The following is a 16,392-nucleotide window of genomic DNA, read 5'->3' as shown; positions in this document are numbered from 1 at the left end:
CGTGGGGTGGGGGAGGAGGAATCCAGCGGCTTCTCCGGGTAGCCAAGCTGGCATCTGATTTGGGGGGGGTGGGGGGATGCGTGGGGATGATCCCAGGGTAAGGCACCATAGGGTCGGGAGTCAGCCATGACAATTTCTGTGGGGTCAGGAGGAGCATTAATGTTTGCTGTATTCAGTATTTGGCTGGAAGGCTGCTATGGTGCGTAAAACCGCTCACTGTGTAATAAGACTGTTGTGCTGATGGATGTTGCTGTATTTTATAGCCGGTGGCTCCCAGTCGGTGCTGAGTGATGCGCATAAAGTCCGGGCTTTGCAGCAGAGTGGCGAATCCTTTCTGCAAGACGGCTCCTGTATTAATATTGCTCCCCACCTGCACAAATGCAGAGAGTGTCGCTTGGCCAGTTACCACCGATATAGAGATGAGGGTGACTCCACCGTCTTCTGCCGGTTCTTCCACTTCAGAAAGTGAGCATTGGCTTTTCTAATTAACCTAAAGATGTATAATTGCTCTTTTTTTTTGTTGCTTCGTTGCATTAACCAATTAACCCAATCTGCAAGTCCATCTCGACATCCGCACCCCTGATAACTTGGCATCTCACAGTGCGTTGGGCCATACAGACCCCGGAAGATGCCAGGTTCACTCCCTGGTCTCCGCTACATCATCTGATCCTAGAGGCGGGAGCCATGGGCACGATAATTAGCTCCTGGTCACTGTCCACTGACCCCCGTCCCCCCGATGGAAAGATTATGTACAGAACTTCACGATGGAAGACATCACAACTGAGTGGGTGGTGTCCTCGCCCAAATAGCCTGTCCATGCTTGCATGTGAAGAATGACCATTTGGGTACTGTCGTGTTTAAAATCTAGTGGCAACTTTTAAGAGTAGGGCTGTAACGGTAGTCATGGACCCACTTAAATTGGCCGGGCTCCTGTTTTTGGTGGGTTGTTACCAATGGAGGGTAACCAGTGGTGAGTGGATACTGTTCCTGGGTAGTGTTTACTTTAAAATCTAGGTTTTTTGGTAGAAAATATAATCACTTTTGGCTTTCTGAAGCTATTCTCTTTTAGGTGTAGCATGCTGGTCTCCAAATTCAGCGTGATCATTTTTTAATATTCAGTTTGTGTTTATATGTCAAAATTTGATTTTAAAATAGATGAGGAGAAATGTTTTTTACGCAGCGAATTGTTATGATCTGGAATGCACTGCCTGAAAAGGTGGTGGCAGCAGATTCAATAATAACTTTAAAAAGGGAATTGGATAGATACTTAAGGAAAATTTGGAGGGCTATGGGGAAAGGGCAGAGGAGTGCGACTAATTGGATAGTTCTTTCAGAGAGCCGGCACGGGCACGATGGGCCAAATGGCCTCCTTTTGTGCTGTATGATGTGATTTGCTTGAATGTTTGCACAGATTGTATTCTTCCCACAATTGGTCTGGTTGAAGGCTCACCTTGAAAACTGTATTTCATATTGCAACTTGGTAGCTCAATAAATTTCAATAACTTGTCATTCTAGGTTGCATTTTAACAAACATGGAGTACTGCGTGCAGAAGGATTCCTCTCTCCAAACCAGTGTGACCCAGAAGCCTTACACTTGTGGATGCCCTCCGATGCTAATGTTGAGGGATTGGACCTGGATACCTCCAAGTACATTCTGGCTAATATTGGAGACCACTTTTGCCAATTGGTCGTGTCTGAAAAAGAAGCACTGAAGTTAGTGGAACCTTGCAGTAAGTATTTCTAACATTGTTTACTGTTTTAATTTTATGTTTTCAGTTTGATACTAGATTTTAAAAAAAAATTCAAGTTCTTTTGAAATCTTACCATAGGCCTGTAAGGATCCTAGCTCAAATCAGTTTGAAAGATCTCACTCCAACCTTTCCATATGCACAATACAAAACTAGATAATTTGGCACCATATTGGCAGTCATGCGCTGAGAGGGCATGTGGATTTTCATTATGGGGAATATATAGAAGTTACAACACTGAAACGGCTATTTGGCCGAACCATCCAGCGTTGGTGTCTATTGTCCACACAAGCAAATAGTACTGTTCACATTTACCCACCCTGTATCCATATCCCATCATCCCCTTTTCCTTCATTCACCTATCCAATCTAACCTTGAACGTTACATAGTTTCTGCCTTGAGCACTAACAGTGCAAGTGAATTCCGCAGCCTCACAACTCACTGAAGAATTTTCTCTTGCTCTCTTAAATTTCCTCATACCAGGCGTGAGCACCATAGTGAACCTGTGTTGTACCCTCAAGTTTCAACATTCTTCCTATAATATGGAGCCCAGTACTGCACACAGTACTCTGAGGTCTCTTAAGGTTTTATAGAGACTCATCATCACTACTTGGCTTTCATATTCTACACTTTTTTTATAACCAAAATACATCACCTCACATTTGCTGACACTGAATTCTGCCTGCCACTTTTTAGCTCATTTCTCCCATTTTACCAGTATTCCTTTTGTAGTTTCCTTTGGTCTGTTAAAGAATTAAATATGTTCTGTTTTGGTTACATTTGCAAATTTTTACACCACTCCTTCTGGGCCTGTATCCAAATTGTTGATGTACCGAGGTGGCTGCAGGACTGGTCCCCGTGGGACACCACTTCCTACTTCCAACCACTCTGGAAAACTGTCCTTAACTCTGACTTTTTTACCCTTTTTAATAAATCTTTAATCCAGTCCTACCCCTAATTCCATACCCCTTTTACTCTTCTCATAATTTCTCATCTGGTACCTTGTCAAAGGCTTTCCTAAAATCTATGTAGCCACAGTAGGTAATGGGAGAGATGGGGCTGAATTATTGGGCCACTCTAAAAGAACTTAAACCTCCTTTCATTATGCAATTGACTTTGGAGTAGTTGATGGTAATTCTGGCTGTGTACGTGGGAAAGTTGTGTTCCTAGCACGGACACCCATTCCACTTGCTGAACCCAAAATCATTAATTTAGGTTATATTTACCAGAGCAAGAGAGGATTTGTTATGCACACCATACTGTAGCCTAGTAGGAGTTGAGTTCTTTGGTCCCTCTGCTGATCTGTGGATAGGGGATGTACTATATCCAAGCAGCGAGTAGGCTTTTAATCTGAAGTACCTGAATTGAATATGCCTTTAGAATTGTTATCGAAGAAAATCTGGAATTAGAAAATGTTGTTTCCCCAAGGCTGTTCTTTCTATCCAGTTAATTTGCCCTGTCATGGGGCACTGTTATGCTACAGAAACCTCTTGGACTGATACCTATAGAGTGCAATACTACAAACACAACAACTTGCATTGATGGAGTGCCTTTAGCGTAGTAAGAACGTTCCAAGGGGACTTTATGCAGCAAACGGACCAGAGTTATACTGCCAGCTGTGTCTACTGCTGAGATTTGGCAATTTAAGGAGAATGGTGGACAAGAGCACATGTATACGTGGAGTAATGTGCTCCCTGGCTGTTCATTTTTAACTTTTAGGAAAGAGCAGATTGATGCACAGGCTTAACTTTTTTTGTGTAAAATACCCAAATCGGTCCAACTTCTAAAAATGTGACTTCACGCCAGGGTGCTGTTAATTCATAAGTTTTTTTTTAATTGTCAATTTGGCCGGCTGCCAGGCAGGAAATGAAATTTTAAAAAATGATAATGAGGTCCTGCCGTTAAATTCAGCAGGACCTGCGCATCCCTGGGATTTCCGGGTTTCCCCCGTGCTGCCTCCCCGTAAATATCTGGGTCAGGGTGACTGAGGACTTGGTCACAAATTGGCATGGCGTTGTGAAGGATAGGTCATGTCTGACTAATCGAGTTGAATTTTTTGAGGAGGTCATTAACATGGTGATAGGGGAGTGTCCATTGATGTTGTCGATATGAACTTCCAGGAGGAGGCGTTTGGTAAGGTTCTGCACAAGAGATTCATAGTGCACACAGTGCAGGAAGAGGTCGTTCGATCCATTGTGGCCATGCTGGCTCTTTGAAAGAGCTATCCAATTAGTCCCATTCTCTGTTCGTTCTCCATAGCCTTGTAAATTTTTTCCCTTCAAGTATTTATCCAATTCCCTTTTGAAAGTTACTATTGAATCTGCTTCCACCACCCTTTCAGGCAGTGTATTTAACTAGAGGTTTAAACTAGAGTGGCAGGGGGCTGGGAACCTGAGCGGGGAGTCAGAAGAGAGTAAAGTTGAGAGCAGCAAGAGAGGGGAGGACCCAGGGGAAATTTACAATACAAATAGTACAAACAGTTGTTCAAGAACAAGGGAAAAGTGTAGAGCAGTAGAAAGAAAGTGTACTTTAGGCACTACAGATAAAGTGAAAACTAGAAGGTGTAAAGCGATTAACCCAGCATCAAAGCTGAAGGTCAGGCTAGGGTGTGTGGCCCAACTAAGAGTTGTATATACAAATGTACGGAGTATAAGGAATAAATTAAATGAACTACAGGTACAAATTCAAATTGGAGGGTATGACATGATAGCTATTACTGAGACATGGCTGCAGGATGGTCAGGATTGGGAACTAAATATACCGGGTTATAAGGTCTACAGGAGAGATAGGGAAAATGAAAGAGGGGGAGGAGTAGCCTTCGTGATTAGAGATTAAATCACTTCAATGAGAAAGGAGGATATAACGAGAGGTAAGCAGCCAACAGAGACCTTATGGGTTGAATTGAGAAACAGGAAAGGATCTAAACCTATAGTGGGAGTTGTGTATAGGACCCCTGGCAGGAGCTCTGAAGTGCTAGATTGTATAAATGCAGAGATTAGACAAGTGTGTAACAAAGGCATAGTGGTCTTAATGGGGGACTTTAACCTTCACATAGATTGGGAAAAGCAGACTAGCAACTGTCAGAAAGGTAGTGAATTTCTTGTGTGTCCGGAATAGTTTTCTACAGCAGTATGTCCTAGAGGCAACAAGGGGGTAAGCCATACTAGATTTAGTAATGAGTAATAAACCAGATTTAGTTAACGGCTTAACTGTGCGTGAACGTTTATCCAATAGCGATCATAACATGATCGAGTTCAATGTAGTGTTTGAAAGGGAAAAAAGTGAGTCAGCTGCTAAGATTCTAGACTTGGGTATGGCCGACTTCAATGGGATGAGACAGAGACTGTCCACAGTAAACTGGGCAAATCTGTTAATGGGTAAAACAACTGATGATCAGTGGGAAATGTTTAAAGAAACGTTTACCGTGATACAGAATTGGTTTATATCCTGAGGGACAAGAACTCTACTTGCCAAAAAAAAAAGCCATGGACAACTAAAGAGGTAAGGGACAATATAAGACATAAGGAAAGGGCATACAAAAAGGCAAAAAATGGCACAGATCCTGGCGAATGGGAAAGATACAAAGATCAACAAAGGGTCACAAAACAGTAAAAGCTACAAAGAGAGTATGAAAAGAAACTTGCAAGGGATATCAAAACCAATACGAAGAACTTTTATAGTTATATTAGGAAAAAGGGGATTGTCAGGAGCAGTGTTGGCCCCTTAAAAACTGAAAGTGGGGATATTGTCATTGACAATAGGGAAATGGCGGACATGTTGAATGATTACTTTGCGTCAGTATTTACAGTCGAAAAAGAGGATAGCATGCTGGAAATCCCAAGAAAACTAATATTGAATCGGGGACAGGGACTCAGTAAAACAACAGTAATGAAGAAAATAATAGCACTAAAGAGTGACAAATCCCCAGGACCAGATGGTTTCCATCCCAGGGTTTTAAAGGAAGTAGGTGAGCAGATTGCAGATGCCCTAACTATAATCTTTCAAAGTTCTCTAGATTCAGGAACTGTCCCTCTAGATTGGAAAATTGCACATGTCACTCTGCTTTTTAAGAAAGGAGAGAGATGGAAACCAGGGAATTATAGACGAGTTAGACGAGTTAGCCGAACATCTGTTGTGGGGAAAATGCTGGAGTCTATAATTAAGGATAGGGTGACTGAACACCTCGAATTTTCAGTTAATCAGAGAGCCAGCATGGATTTGTGAAAGGTAGGTCGTGCCTGACAAACCTGATTGAATTTTTTGAAGAGGTGACTAAAGTAGTGGACAGGGGAATGTCAATGGATGTTATTTATATGGACTTCCAGAAGGCAATTGATAAGGTCCCACATAAGAGACTGTTAGCTAAGATAGAAGTCCATGGAATCGAGGAAAAAGTATGGACTTGGTTAGGAAATTGGCTGAGCGAAAGGCAACAGAGAGTAGGGATAATGGGTAGGTACTCACATTGGCAGGATGTGACTAGTGGAGTCCCGCAGGGATCTGTCTTGGGGCCTCAATTATTCACACTATTTATGAACGACTTAGATGAAGACATAGAAAGTCTCATATCTAAGTTTGCTGATGACACAAAGATTGGTGGCATTGTAAGCAGTGTGGATGAAAACATAAAATTACAAAGGGATATTGATAGATTAGGTGAATGGGCAAAACTGTGGCAAATGTGAGGTCATCCACTTTGGATCAAAAAAGGATAGAACCGGGTACTTTCTAAATGGTTAAAAACTTTAAAAACAGTGGATGTCCAAAGGGACCTAGGGGTTCAGGTACATAGATCATTGACGTGTCATGAACAGGTGCAGAAAATAATCAAGAAGGCTAATGGAATGCTGGCCTTTATATCTAGAGGACTAGAGTACAAGGGGGCAGAAGTTATGCTGCAGCTATACAAAACCCTGGTTAGACCGCACCTAGAGTACTTTGAGCAGTTCTGGGCACCGCACCTTCGGAAGGACATATTGGCCTTGGAGGGAGTGCAGCGTAGGTTTACTAGAATGATACCCAGACTTCAAGGGTTAAGTTACGAGGAGAGATTACACAAATTGGGGTTTTATTCTCTGGAGTTTCGAAGGTTAAGGGGTGATCTGATCGAAGTTTATAAGATATTAAGGGGAACAGATAGGGTGGATAGAGAGAAACTATTTCTGCTGGTTGGGGATTCTAGGAGTAGGGGGCACAGTCTAAAAATTAGAGCCAGACCTTTCAGGAGTGAGATTAGAAAACATTTCTACACAAAAGGGTAACAGAAGTTTGGAACTCTCCTCTGCAAATGGCAATTGATACTAGCTCAATTGCTAAATTTAAATCTGAGATAGATAGCTTTTTGGCAACCAAAGGTATTAAGGGATATGGGCCAAAGGCAGGTATATGGAGTTAGATCACAGATCAGCCATGATCTTATCAAATGGCAGAGCAGGCTCGAGGGGCTGAATGGCCTACTCCTGTTCCTATGCATTCCAGAGCATTACAACTCACTGCGTTTTTAAAAAAAAAAAGTTTCCTTATGTCGCCTCTGGCGCTTTTGCCGATCACCTTAAACCTGTGTCCTCTGGTTACCGACCCATCTGCCACTGGAAACAATTTCTCCTTATTTACTCTGACAAAACCGTTCATGATATTGAACACCTCTATCAAAACTCCCCTTAGCCTTCTCTGTTCTATGGAGAACAACCCCAGCTTCTCCAATCTCTCCACATAACTGAAGTTCCTCATCTCTGGTACTATTCTAGTAAATCTCTTCTGCATCCCCTGTAAGTCCTTGACATCCTTTCTAAAGTGTGGTGTCCAGAATTGAACACAATACTCCAGCTGAGGCCTAACCAGTGTTTTATAAAGGTTCAGCATAACTTGCTTTTGTACTCTCGGCCTCTATTAATAAAGCCTTTGATCCCATATGCTTTTTTAACAGCCTTCTCAACTTGTCCTGCCACCTTCAAAGATCTGTGTATGTACACCCCCAGGTCTCTCTCTCTCCCTGCACCCCCTTTAAAATTATACCATTGAGTTTATATTGTCTTTCCTCATTCTTCCTACCAAAATGCATCACTTCACACTTCTCTGCGTTAAATTTCATCTGCCATGTATCTGCCCATTTCACCATTCGGTCTGTGTTCTCCTGAAGTCTGTTATTATCCTCCATTGTTTCCTACTTTTCTGAGTTTCGTGTCATCTGCCAACTTTAAAATTATGCCCTGTGTACCCCAATGCAGGTCATTAATATATATCAAAAAGATCAGTGGTCCTAATACTGACCCCTGGGGGACACCACTGTGTACTTCCCTCCAGTCCGAAAAACAACTGTTCATGATTACTCCCTGCTTTCTGTCCCTTAGCCAATTTTGTATCCACACTGCTACTGTCCCTTTAATCCCATGGGCTTTAATTTTGCTAACAAGTCTGTTATGTGGTACTTTTTAAAAAGCTTTTTGCAAATCCATATACACAACAACCACACTACCCTCATCAACCCTCTCTGTTACTTCATCAAAGAACTCAATCAAGTTAGTCAAACACAATTTTCCATTAACAAATCCATGCTGACTTTCATTTATTAGCCTGTACTTTTCCAAGTGCCAATTCATTTTGTCCCGGATTATATTCTCTCAAAGTTTTCCCCACCACGGATGTTCGGCTGACTGGCCTATAATTGCTGGGTTTATCCCTCGCCCCTTTTTTGAACAGGGATGTTATATTTCCAGTGCTCCATTGTTCTGGCACTGCTCCCATATCGAAGGAGGATTGGAAGATTGTGGCCAGAACCTCTGCAATTTCCACCCTTACTTCCCTCAGTAACCTAGGATGCATCCCATCCAGACCGGGTGACTTTTCTACTTTGAGTACTGCCAATTTTTTTTTTTTTTTAAGTACTCATCTTTATCTATTTTTATCCCATCCAATATCACTACCACCTCCTCCTTTACTGCTACAATGCTAGCATCCTCTTCTCTAGTGAAGACCGATGTGAAGTAATCATTTAATACCAAAGCCATGCCCTCTGCCTCCACAAGATGTTTTTTTGTCCTTAATTGGTCCCAGGCTTCCTTTGACTACCCTTTTACTATTTATATGTTCTGTGAAAGACTTACTAGCAAAAATAAAAGAGAATGGAATAGGAGGTAGCCAAGGATGGGACAAGGATTTGCAATTGTTTGGGAGGTATGGGGCAGAATGTAGGGATAAAGAGAACATATTCTGATTAACAGGATGTGACAAATGGTGTTCCCCAGGGATCTGTACTGTGGCCTTAGCTTTTCACCTTTTGTATATTAATGACTTGGATGAAGGATTAGAGAATTGTGTATCAAAGTTTGCAGATGAGATTAAGTGAGGAGGCACAGTAAATTGCGCAGATTGGAGTAGGAAGCTACAAAGGAATCTAGGCAGATTGAGTGAATGAGCAAACTGTCGCAGATGGAGTTCAATGTGAGGTCATCTTTGGATCGAAGAAAGACATCGGAATATGGTAAGAAACTAGGAAATGTGGAGGAACATAGGAACAGGAGTAGGCCATTCAGTCCCTCGAGCCTTTTCCGCCATTCAATTAAATCGTGGCTGATCTGTATTCTTGTCGAAGTTCATTTAGTTCTGTGCTCAAAATCCCAAATTTATTTGTGTCTTTCTGTAATGCAGAATTTTGTCTTTAGTTCTGGGTGATGTTTTCTCTCTAGATCTCATTCAAATGAAGAACGGTTCAGTTCTGTGAGTCACTTGTAAAGCCCCCACATCTCTCAATCGCCCTTTTAAACTGTTCTGAACGTTTCTGAAGTGACCGTAAACTCTGCCCCTTGACCTTCATTTAAAAAAAAACTAAACATTTATTAGGATTCCTGAACGACGCTGATGTCCTGTGTAGAAAGGACTGTGTACCATAAAGGCAAAACAAAAAGTATTGCTGATTGAGAATTCAAAACTTGGAGAGAGAAAAATAATTTTGTATTGTTGGTAGGAGGTGAGTTGATTCCACCTATCTTGTTTCACAAACTGTAGCTAAATGGAATTGGGTCAAAATTAAATTGCTACCTCCATTTGATAAATTGTCCCTGTTTGTAAAAGATTGAGTGAGAGATTTCTATTAAACTGCAGTTTTTTAAAAACTGTATCACCTGCAAGATGATCATTGTCAGGATCGCCGCCCCTGTGAGGTGTGCAGTCGATGATCATTGTCAGGATCGCCACCCCTGTGAGGTGTGCAGTCGATGATCATTGTCAGGATCGCCGCCCCTGTGAGGTGTGCAGTCGATGATCATTGTCAGGATCGCCGCCCCTGTGAGGTGTGCAGTCGATGATCGTTGTCAGGATCGCCGCCCCTGTGAGGTGTGCAGTCGATGATCATTGTCAGGATCGCCGCCCCTGTGAGGTGTGCAGTCGATGATCATTGTCGGGATCGCCGCCCCTGTGAGGTGTGCAGTCGATGATCATTGTGTGGATCGCCGCCCCTGTGAGGTGTGCAGTCGATGATCATTGTCAGGATCGCCACCCCTGTGAGGTGTGCAGTCGATGATCATTGTCAGGATCGCCGCCCCTGTGAGGTGTGCAGTCGATGATCGTTGTCAGGATCGCCGCCCCTGTGAGGTGTGCAGTCGATGCGATGTTGCGTTCTCTTTTTAAAAACGTGGCCTGTTCTGTAAGAGCACCTTTCAATCACTGTGCAGTAGAAATAGTAATAACAAGGAGGGAGAAGGGTCTTATAGTTTCAATTTGTCTGCCTCCTCCACCTTTTTAGAAAAAATTGCCTGGAAGCGAGCAGTCCGAGGTATTCGAGAGATGTGCGATGCCTGCGAGACAACCCTTTTCAACATCCACTGGGTGTGTCCTAAGTGTGGGTTTGGGGTGTGTCTCGACTGCTACAAGATGAAGAAAAACAATGCCCAGCAAGGTAAGTAGAACAGCTGGGGGAGCTGAACTGGGTGGTAGTCCTCAAATAGATCAAATCGTCTACTGCTTTATGCCCCTGAGTTATTGCAGTGTTATTCAATGCGTCTGTGGCCACAGTCTCAAGTAGTGAGGGCTTGTTTTGAGTGTTGCTGTACCACAGTGCTGGAACATGTGTCCAGGCCCACCATCTTCCCCATACGATAAACTCACCATTTCACTGGTGGCACAACATGGAGTTCATTTGTGCTCTGGCTGCTGGGATTACCGTGACTCAAAATAACATTCCTCTGCTTTGGTTGCGACCCAAGAGCGAAGGGTCCTGTATCCCAGCTCCAGCCGCATCTCACAGCTGAGTGGGCAGTGGGCAAAGGTCCCAGAGACACGTGGGGCAGCAGATCGTATCAGGTCGGGAGGTCTGGGTCCCAAATGGTCCATGAAAGAGAAAAAAAGACTTGGATTTCTATAGTGCCTTTCACAACCTCAGGACGTCCTAAAGCGCTTTACAGCCAGTGAAGTATTTTTGAAGCAGTCACTGTTGTAATGGGCTGTATGGCATCACTTCCTAGCAATTTTGCTGTCGGGGCTGCTGCTGATTCCCTTCTGCCGACCTTTCATGCAAGTCATTGTGTGCATTTTAGATGAACAAATAACCAGAGGGGTGGATAGGTAAATGTGTCTGTTTGTGCCACTATAGAACTAACTACATATATTTTGATTTTTCTGTAGTTGACTAGTGATTTTTAATCTCTTCCATCTTTTCCCCCCTCCTTGACGCACAAACAGATAGCAAAGAGGAGATATTTTCGTGGTTGAAATGTGCTAAAGGCCAGGTCCATGAACCAGCGAATCTGATGCCTACACAGATTATTCCCGGTTCAGGTAAGCAGGTGTTTAACATGTAAATGCTGATTAGTTGAAATTTTTTTTTAACTTCAACACAAGTGGTTCAGTAGGTTTACACAATTATGAAGATTGATTTGTTCTTTTTAAAAAAAAAGTCACTAGGTCACCGTGCTCTTGTGAGATTGATTTCAGTAAAACCTTTTTGAATAACACTAGTTTACATCAAGCAGGCATCGTGCGAGACATTTGCTACTAATGGGCGTTTGGACCACCAGATCCTAAGTTTGTTTCCCAGTTTCGGATGAGTTTGCTGCTCTCCATAGGGTCACTGCAGTTGGTTTCAGAGCCTGGGCTAGGGTGGAGGAAAAATTGGTCAGGGTTCCTGCTCCTGATTGTTAACCAGTGACTCCCATGCATATTCAGGCAGAACTTGAGAGGTTATACCTATCAGGAAAGATTGAACAGGCTGGGGCTCTTCTCTAGAAAAGAGAAGACTGAGGGGTGACCTGATAGAGGTCTTTAAGATTGTGAAAGGTAGATGTGGGATACAGTAGACGTGGACAAGATGTTTCCACTTGCAGAGGAAACCAGAACTGGGGGGGGGCCATAAATCATAGAATGGTTACAGCACAGAAAGAGGCCATTTGGCCCGTCGAGCCCGTGCTGGCTCTCCAAGAGCAATCCAGCTAGCCTCACTCGCCTGCCCTTTCCCTGTAGCCCTGCAAATTTTTACCCTTCAAGTACTCATCCAATTCCCTTTTGGAAGCCACGATTGAATCTGCCTCCACCACCTTTTCAGGCAGCACATTCCAGATCATAACTACTCGCTGCATTAAAAAAAGGTTTTTCCTGATGTCGCCTCTGGCTCTTTTGCCAGTCACCTTAAATCTGTGTCCTCTGGTTCTCGACCCTTCTACTCTGTCTAGACCCCTCATGATTTTGATATAAGATAGTCACTAATAAATCCAACAGGGAATTCAGGAGAAACTTCTTTACCCAGTGTGTGGTTAGAATGTTGAACTCGCTACCACAAGGAGTAGTTGAGGTGACTAGCATAGATGCATTTAAGGGGAAGCTAGATAAACACACGAGGGAGAAAGGAATAGAAGGATATGCTGATGGGGTTAGATTAAGTAGGGAGGGAGGAGGTTCGTGTGGAGCATAAACACCGGTATGGACCTGTTGGGCCGAATGGCCTGTTTCTGTGCTGTACGTTCTATGTAAGGACGGGATCTGATTGATGTCCTCCATGTTAAATAGTCGACTGACACTTGATGTCGAGGCTCACACTTGAAGGATTGCTGCATGGGTGAGATGCTGGAGGGTTGTGGAACCAGACCTCGGCAAGAGTTTAAAAATTGGCATTAAAAATTTACGTCATGCATGTGGATACCACTTGAATGGACTGAATTGTCTTGTTGCTATTTTCATTACAATAATCCTGCCATGTCAAATGTTGTGGCAAACAAGCAAAGCTGCATCTAAAATGGGAATGGGCGGTCTAGTTGAAAATTTCCCTTTTTTAAAAATTTCCAGTTAACATTGTTCAATAGATCGTGACAGTTCGACCCATCGCATGTTCTAATGTTTTGTTGATGAATTCTAATGGTTCTTCCCCCCCCCCCCCCCCCCACCGAAAAGCAAATCATCCAGGATTTGCATTTCCTTCACCCTAACCCCCACCCTTTTTTTTTTTTTATTCGTTCACGGGATGTGGGCGTCGCTGGCAAGGCCGGCATTTATTGCCCATCCCTAATTGCCCTTGAGAAGGTGGTGGTGAGCCGCCTCCTTGAACCGCTGCAGTCCGTGTGGTGACGGTTCTCCCACAGTGCTGTTAGGAAGGGAGTTCCAGGATTTTGACCCAGCGACAATGAAGGAACGGCGATCTATTTCCAAGTCGGGATGGTGTGTGACTTGGAGGGGAACGTGCAGGTGGTGTTGTTCCCATGCGCCTGCTGCTCTTGTCCTTCTAGGTGGTAGAGGTCGCGGGTTTGGGAGGTGCTGTCGAAGAAGCCTTGGCGAGTTGCTGCAATGCATCCTGTGGATGGTACACACTGCAGCCACAGTGCGCCGGTGGTGAAGGGAGTGAATGTTTAGGGTGGTGGATGGGGTGCCAATCAAGCGGGCTGCTTTATCTTGGATGGTGTCGAGCTTCTTGAGTGTTGTTGGAGCTGCACTCATCCAGGCAAGTGGAGAGTATTCCATCACACTCCTGACTTGTGCCTTGTAGATGGTGGAAAGGCTTTGGGGAGTCAGGAGGGGAGTCACTCGCCACAGAATACCCAGCCTCTGACCTGCTCTCGTAGCCACAGTATTTATATGGCTGGTCCAGTTAAGTTTCTGGTCAATGGTGACCCCCAGGATGTTGATGGTGGGGGATTCGGCGATGGTAATGCCGTTGAATGTCAAGGGGAGGTGGTTAGACTCTCTCTTGTTGGAGATGGTCATTGCCTGGCACTTATCTGGCGCGAATGTTACTTGCCACTTATCAGCCCAAGCCTGGATGTTGTCCAGGTCTTGCTGCATGCAGGCTCGGACTGCTTCATTATCTGAGGGGTTGCGAATGGAACTGAACACTGTGCAGTCAGCAGCGAACATCCCCATTTCAGACCTTATGATGGAGGGAAGGTCATTGATGAAGCAGCTGAAGATGGTTGGGCCGAGGACACTGCCCTGAGGAACTCCTGCAGCAATGCCCTGGGGCTGAGATGATTGGCCTGCAACAACCATTACCATCTTCCTTTGTGCTAGGTATGACTCCAGCCACTGGAGAGTTTTCCCCTTGATTCCCATTGACTTCAATTTTACTAGGGCTCCTTGGTGCCACACTCGGTCAAATGCTGCCTTGATGTCAAGGGCAGTCACTCTCACCTCACCTCTGGAATTCATCTCTTTTGTCCATGTTTGGACCAAGGCTGTAATGATTGGATTTGTCCTGCTTTTTGTGGACAGGACATACCTGGGCAATTTTCCACATTGTCGGGTAGATGCCAGTGTTGTAGCTGTACTGGAACAGCTTGGCTAGAGGCGCAGCTAGTTCTGGAGCACAAGTCTTCAGCACTACAGCTGGGATGTTGTCGGGGCCCATAGCCTTTGCTGTATCCAGTGCACTCAGCCGTTTCTTGATATCACGTGGAGTGAATCGAATTGGCCGAAGACTGGCTTCCGTGATGGTGGGGATATCGGGAGGAGGCTGAGATGGATTATCCACTCGGCACTTCTGGCTGAAGATGGCTGCAAATGCTTCAGCCTTGTCTTTTGCACTCACGTGCTGGACTCCGCTATCATTGAGAATGGGGATGTTTGCAGAGCCTCCTCCTCCCGTTAGTTGTTTAATTGTCCACCACCATTCACGACTGGATGTGGCAGGACTGCAGAGCTTTGATCTGATCCGTTGGTTGTGGAATCGCTTAGCTCTGTCTATAGCATGTTGCTTCCGCTGTTTAGCATGCATGTAGTCCTGAGTTGTAGCTTCACCAGGTTGGCACCTCATTTTTAGGTACGCCTGGTGCTGCTCCTGGCCTGCTCTTCTACACTCCTCATTGAACCAGGGTTGATCCCCTGGCTTGTTGGTAATGGTAGAGTGAGGAATATGCCGGGCCATGAGGTTACAGATTGTGCTGGAATACAATTCTGCTGCTGCTGATGGCCCACAGCGCCTCATGGATGCCCAGTTTTGTGCTGCTAGATCTGTTCTGAATCTATCCCATTTAGCACGGTGGTAGTGCCACACGACACGTTGGATGGTGTCCTCAGTGCGAAGACGGGACTTCATCTCCACGAGGACTGTGCGGTGGTCACTCCTACCAATACTGTCATGGACAGATGCATTTGCAACAGGTAGATTGGTGAGGACGAGGTCAAGTAAGTTTTTCCCTCTTGTTGGTTCGCTCACCACCTGCCGCAGGCCCAGTCTCGCAGCTATGTCCTTCAGGACTCGGCCAGCTCGGTCAGTAGTGGTGCTACCGAGCCGCTCTTGGTGATGGACATTGAAGTCCCCCACCCAGAGTACATTTTGTGCCCTTGCTACCCTCAGTGCTTCCTCCAAGTGGTGCTCAACATGGAGGAGGACTGATTCATCAGCTGAGGGAGGACGGTAGGTGGTAATCAGCAGGAGGTTTCCTTGCCCGTGTTTGACCTGATGCCATGAGATTTCATGGGGTCCAGAGTCAATGTTGAGGACTCCCAGGGCCACTCCCTCCTGACTGTATATCACTGTACCGCCACCTCTGGTGGGTCTGTCCTGCCGGTGGGACAGGACATACCCAGGGATGGTGATGGAAGAGTCTGGGACGTTGGCTGAAAGATATGATTCTGTGAGTATGGCTATGTCAGGCTGTTGCTTGACTAGTCTATGGCACAGCTCTCCCAATTTTGGCACAAGTCCCCAGATGTTAGTAAGGAGGACCTTGCAGGGTCGACTGGGCTTGGTGTTTTGCCGTTGTCGTGTCCGGTGCCTAGTGGTCCGATGCCGGGTGGTCCGTCCGGTTTTATTCTTATTATGACTTTTCGTAGCGAGATTTTACAACTGAGTGGCTTGCTGGGCCATTTCAGAGGGCAATTAAGAATCAACCACATTGCTGTGGGTCTGGAGTCACATTTCGGCCAGACCGGGTAAGGGCGGCAGGCTTCCTTCCCTAAAGGACATTAGTGAACCAGATGGGTTTTTACGACAGTCCGGTAGTTTCATGGCCATCATTACTGATACTAGTATTTTAATTCCAGATTTTTATTTAATTAATTGAATTTAATTAATTAATTGAATTTAAATTCGCCAGCTGCCGTGGCACCGAGTGACTCACTCATTTGTTCCCACAAGTGGATTCTGAAGTAGCAGCAGTAATTTCACGAAGAGGGTGACTCATTATTGTGCCTGCAGTGCGTAGGATTCAGCCTTTTTATGTTGTAA

General features: G+C 44.7%; 1 protein-coding gene across 2 annotated transcripts in view; it reads left to right on the top strand.

Moving 5' to 3' along the window:
• The window catches only part of LOC137320539 (lysine-specific demethylase 3A-like), a 62,760-nt gene that overhangs the window by 25,383 nt on the left and 20,985 nt on the right, over nucleotides 1-16,392 (top strand). For both annotated transcript variants that reach the window (XM_067982227.1, XM_067982233.1), the window contains exons 10-13: nucleotides 264-465; nucleotides 1,516-1,730; nucleotides 10,489-10,641; nucleotides 11,424-11,519. In XM_067982227.1, the coding sequence (XP_067838328.1) occupies nucleotides 264-465; nucleotides 1,516-1,730; nucleotides 10,489-10,641; nucleotides 11,424-11,519 (666 nt within the window). The remainder of the gene's footprint in view (nucleotides 1-263; nucleotides 466-1,515; nucleotides 1,731-10,488; nucleotides 10,642-11,423; nucleotides 11,520-16,392) is intronic.

This window comes from Heptranchias perlo, chromosome 1, assembly GCF_035084215.1.
Source record: "Heptranchias perlo isolate sHepPer1 chromosome 1, sHepPer1.hap1, whole genome shotgun sequence".
NCBI lineage: Eukaryota > Metazoa > Chordata > Chondrichthyes > Hexanchiformes > Hexanchidae > Heptranchias > Heptranchias perlo.
This window is presented reverse-complemented; position numbering and strand designations above follow the sequence as displayed.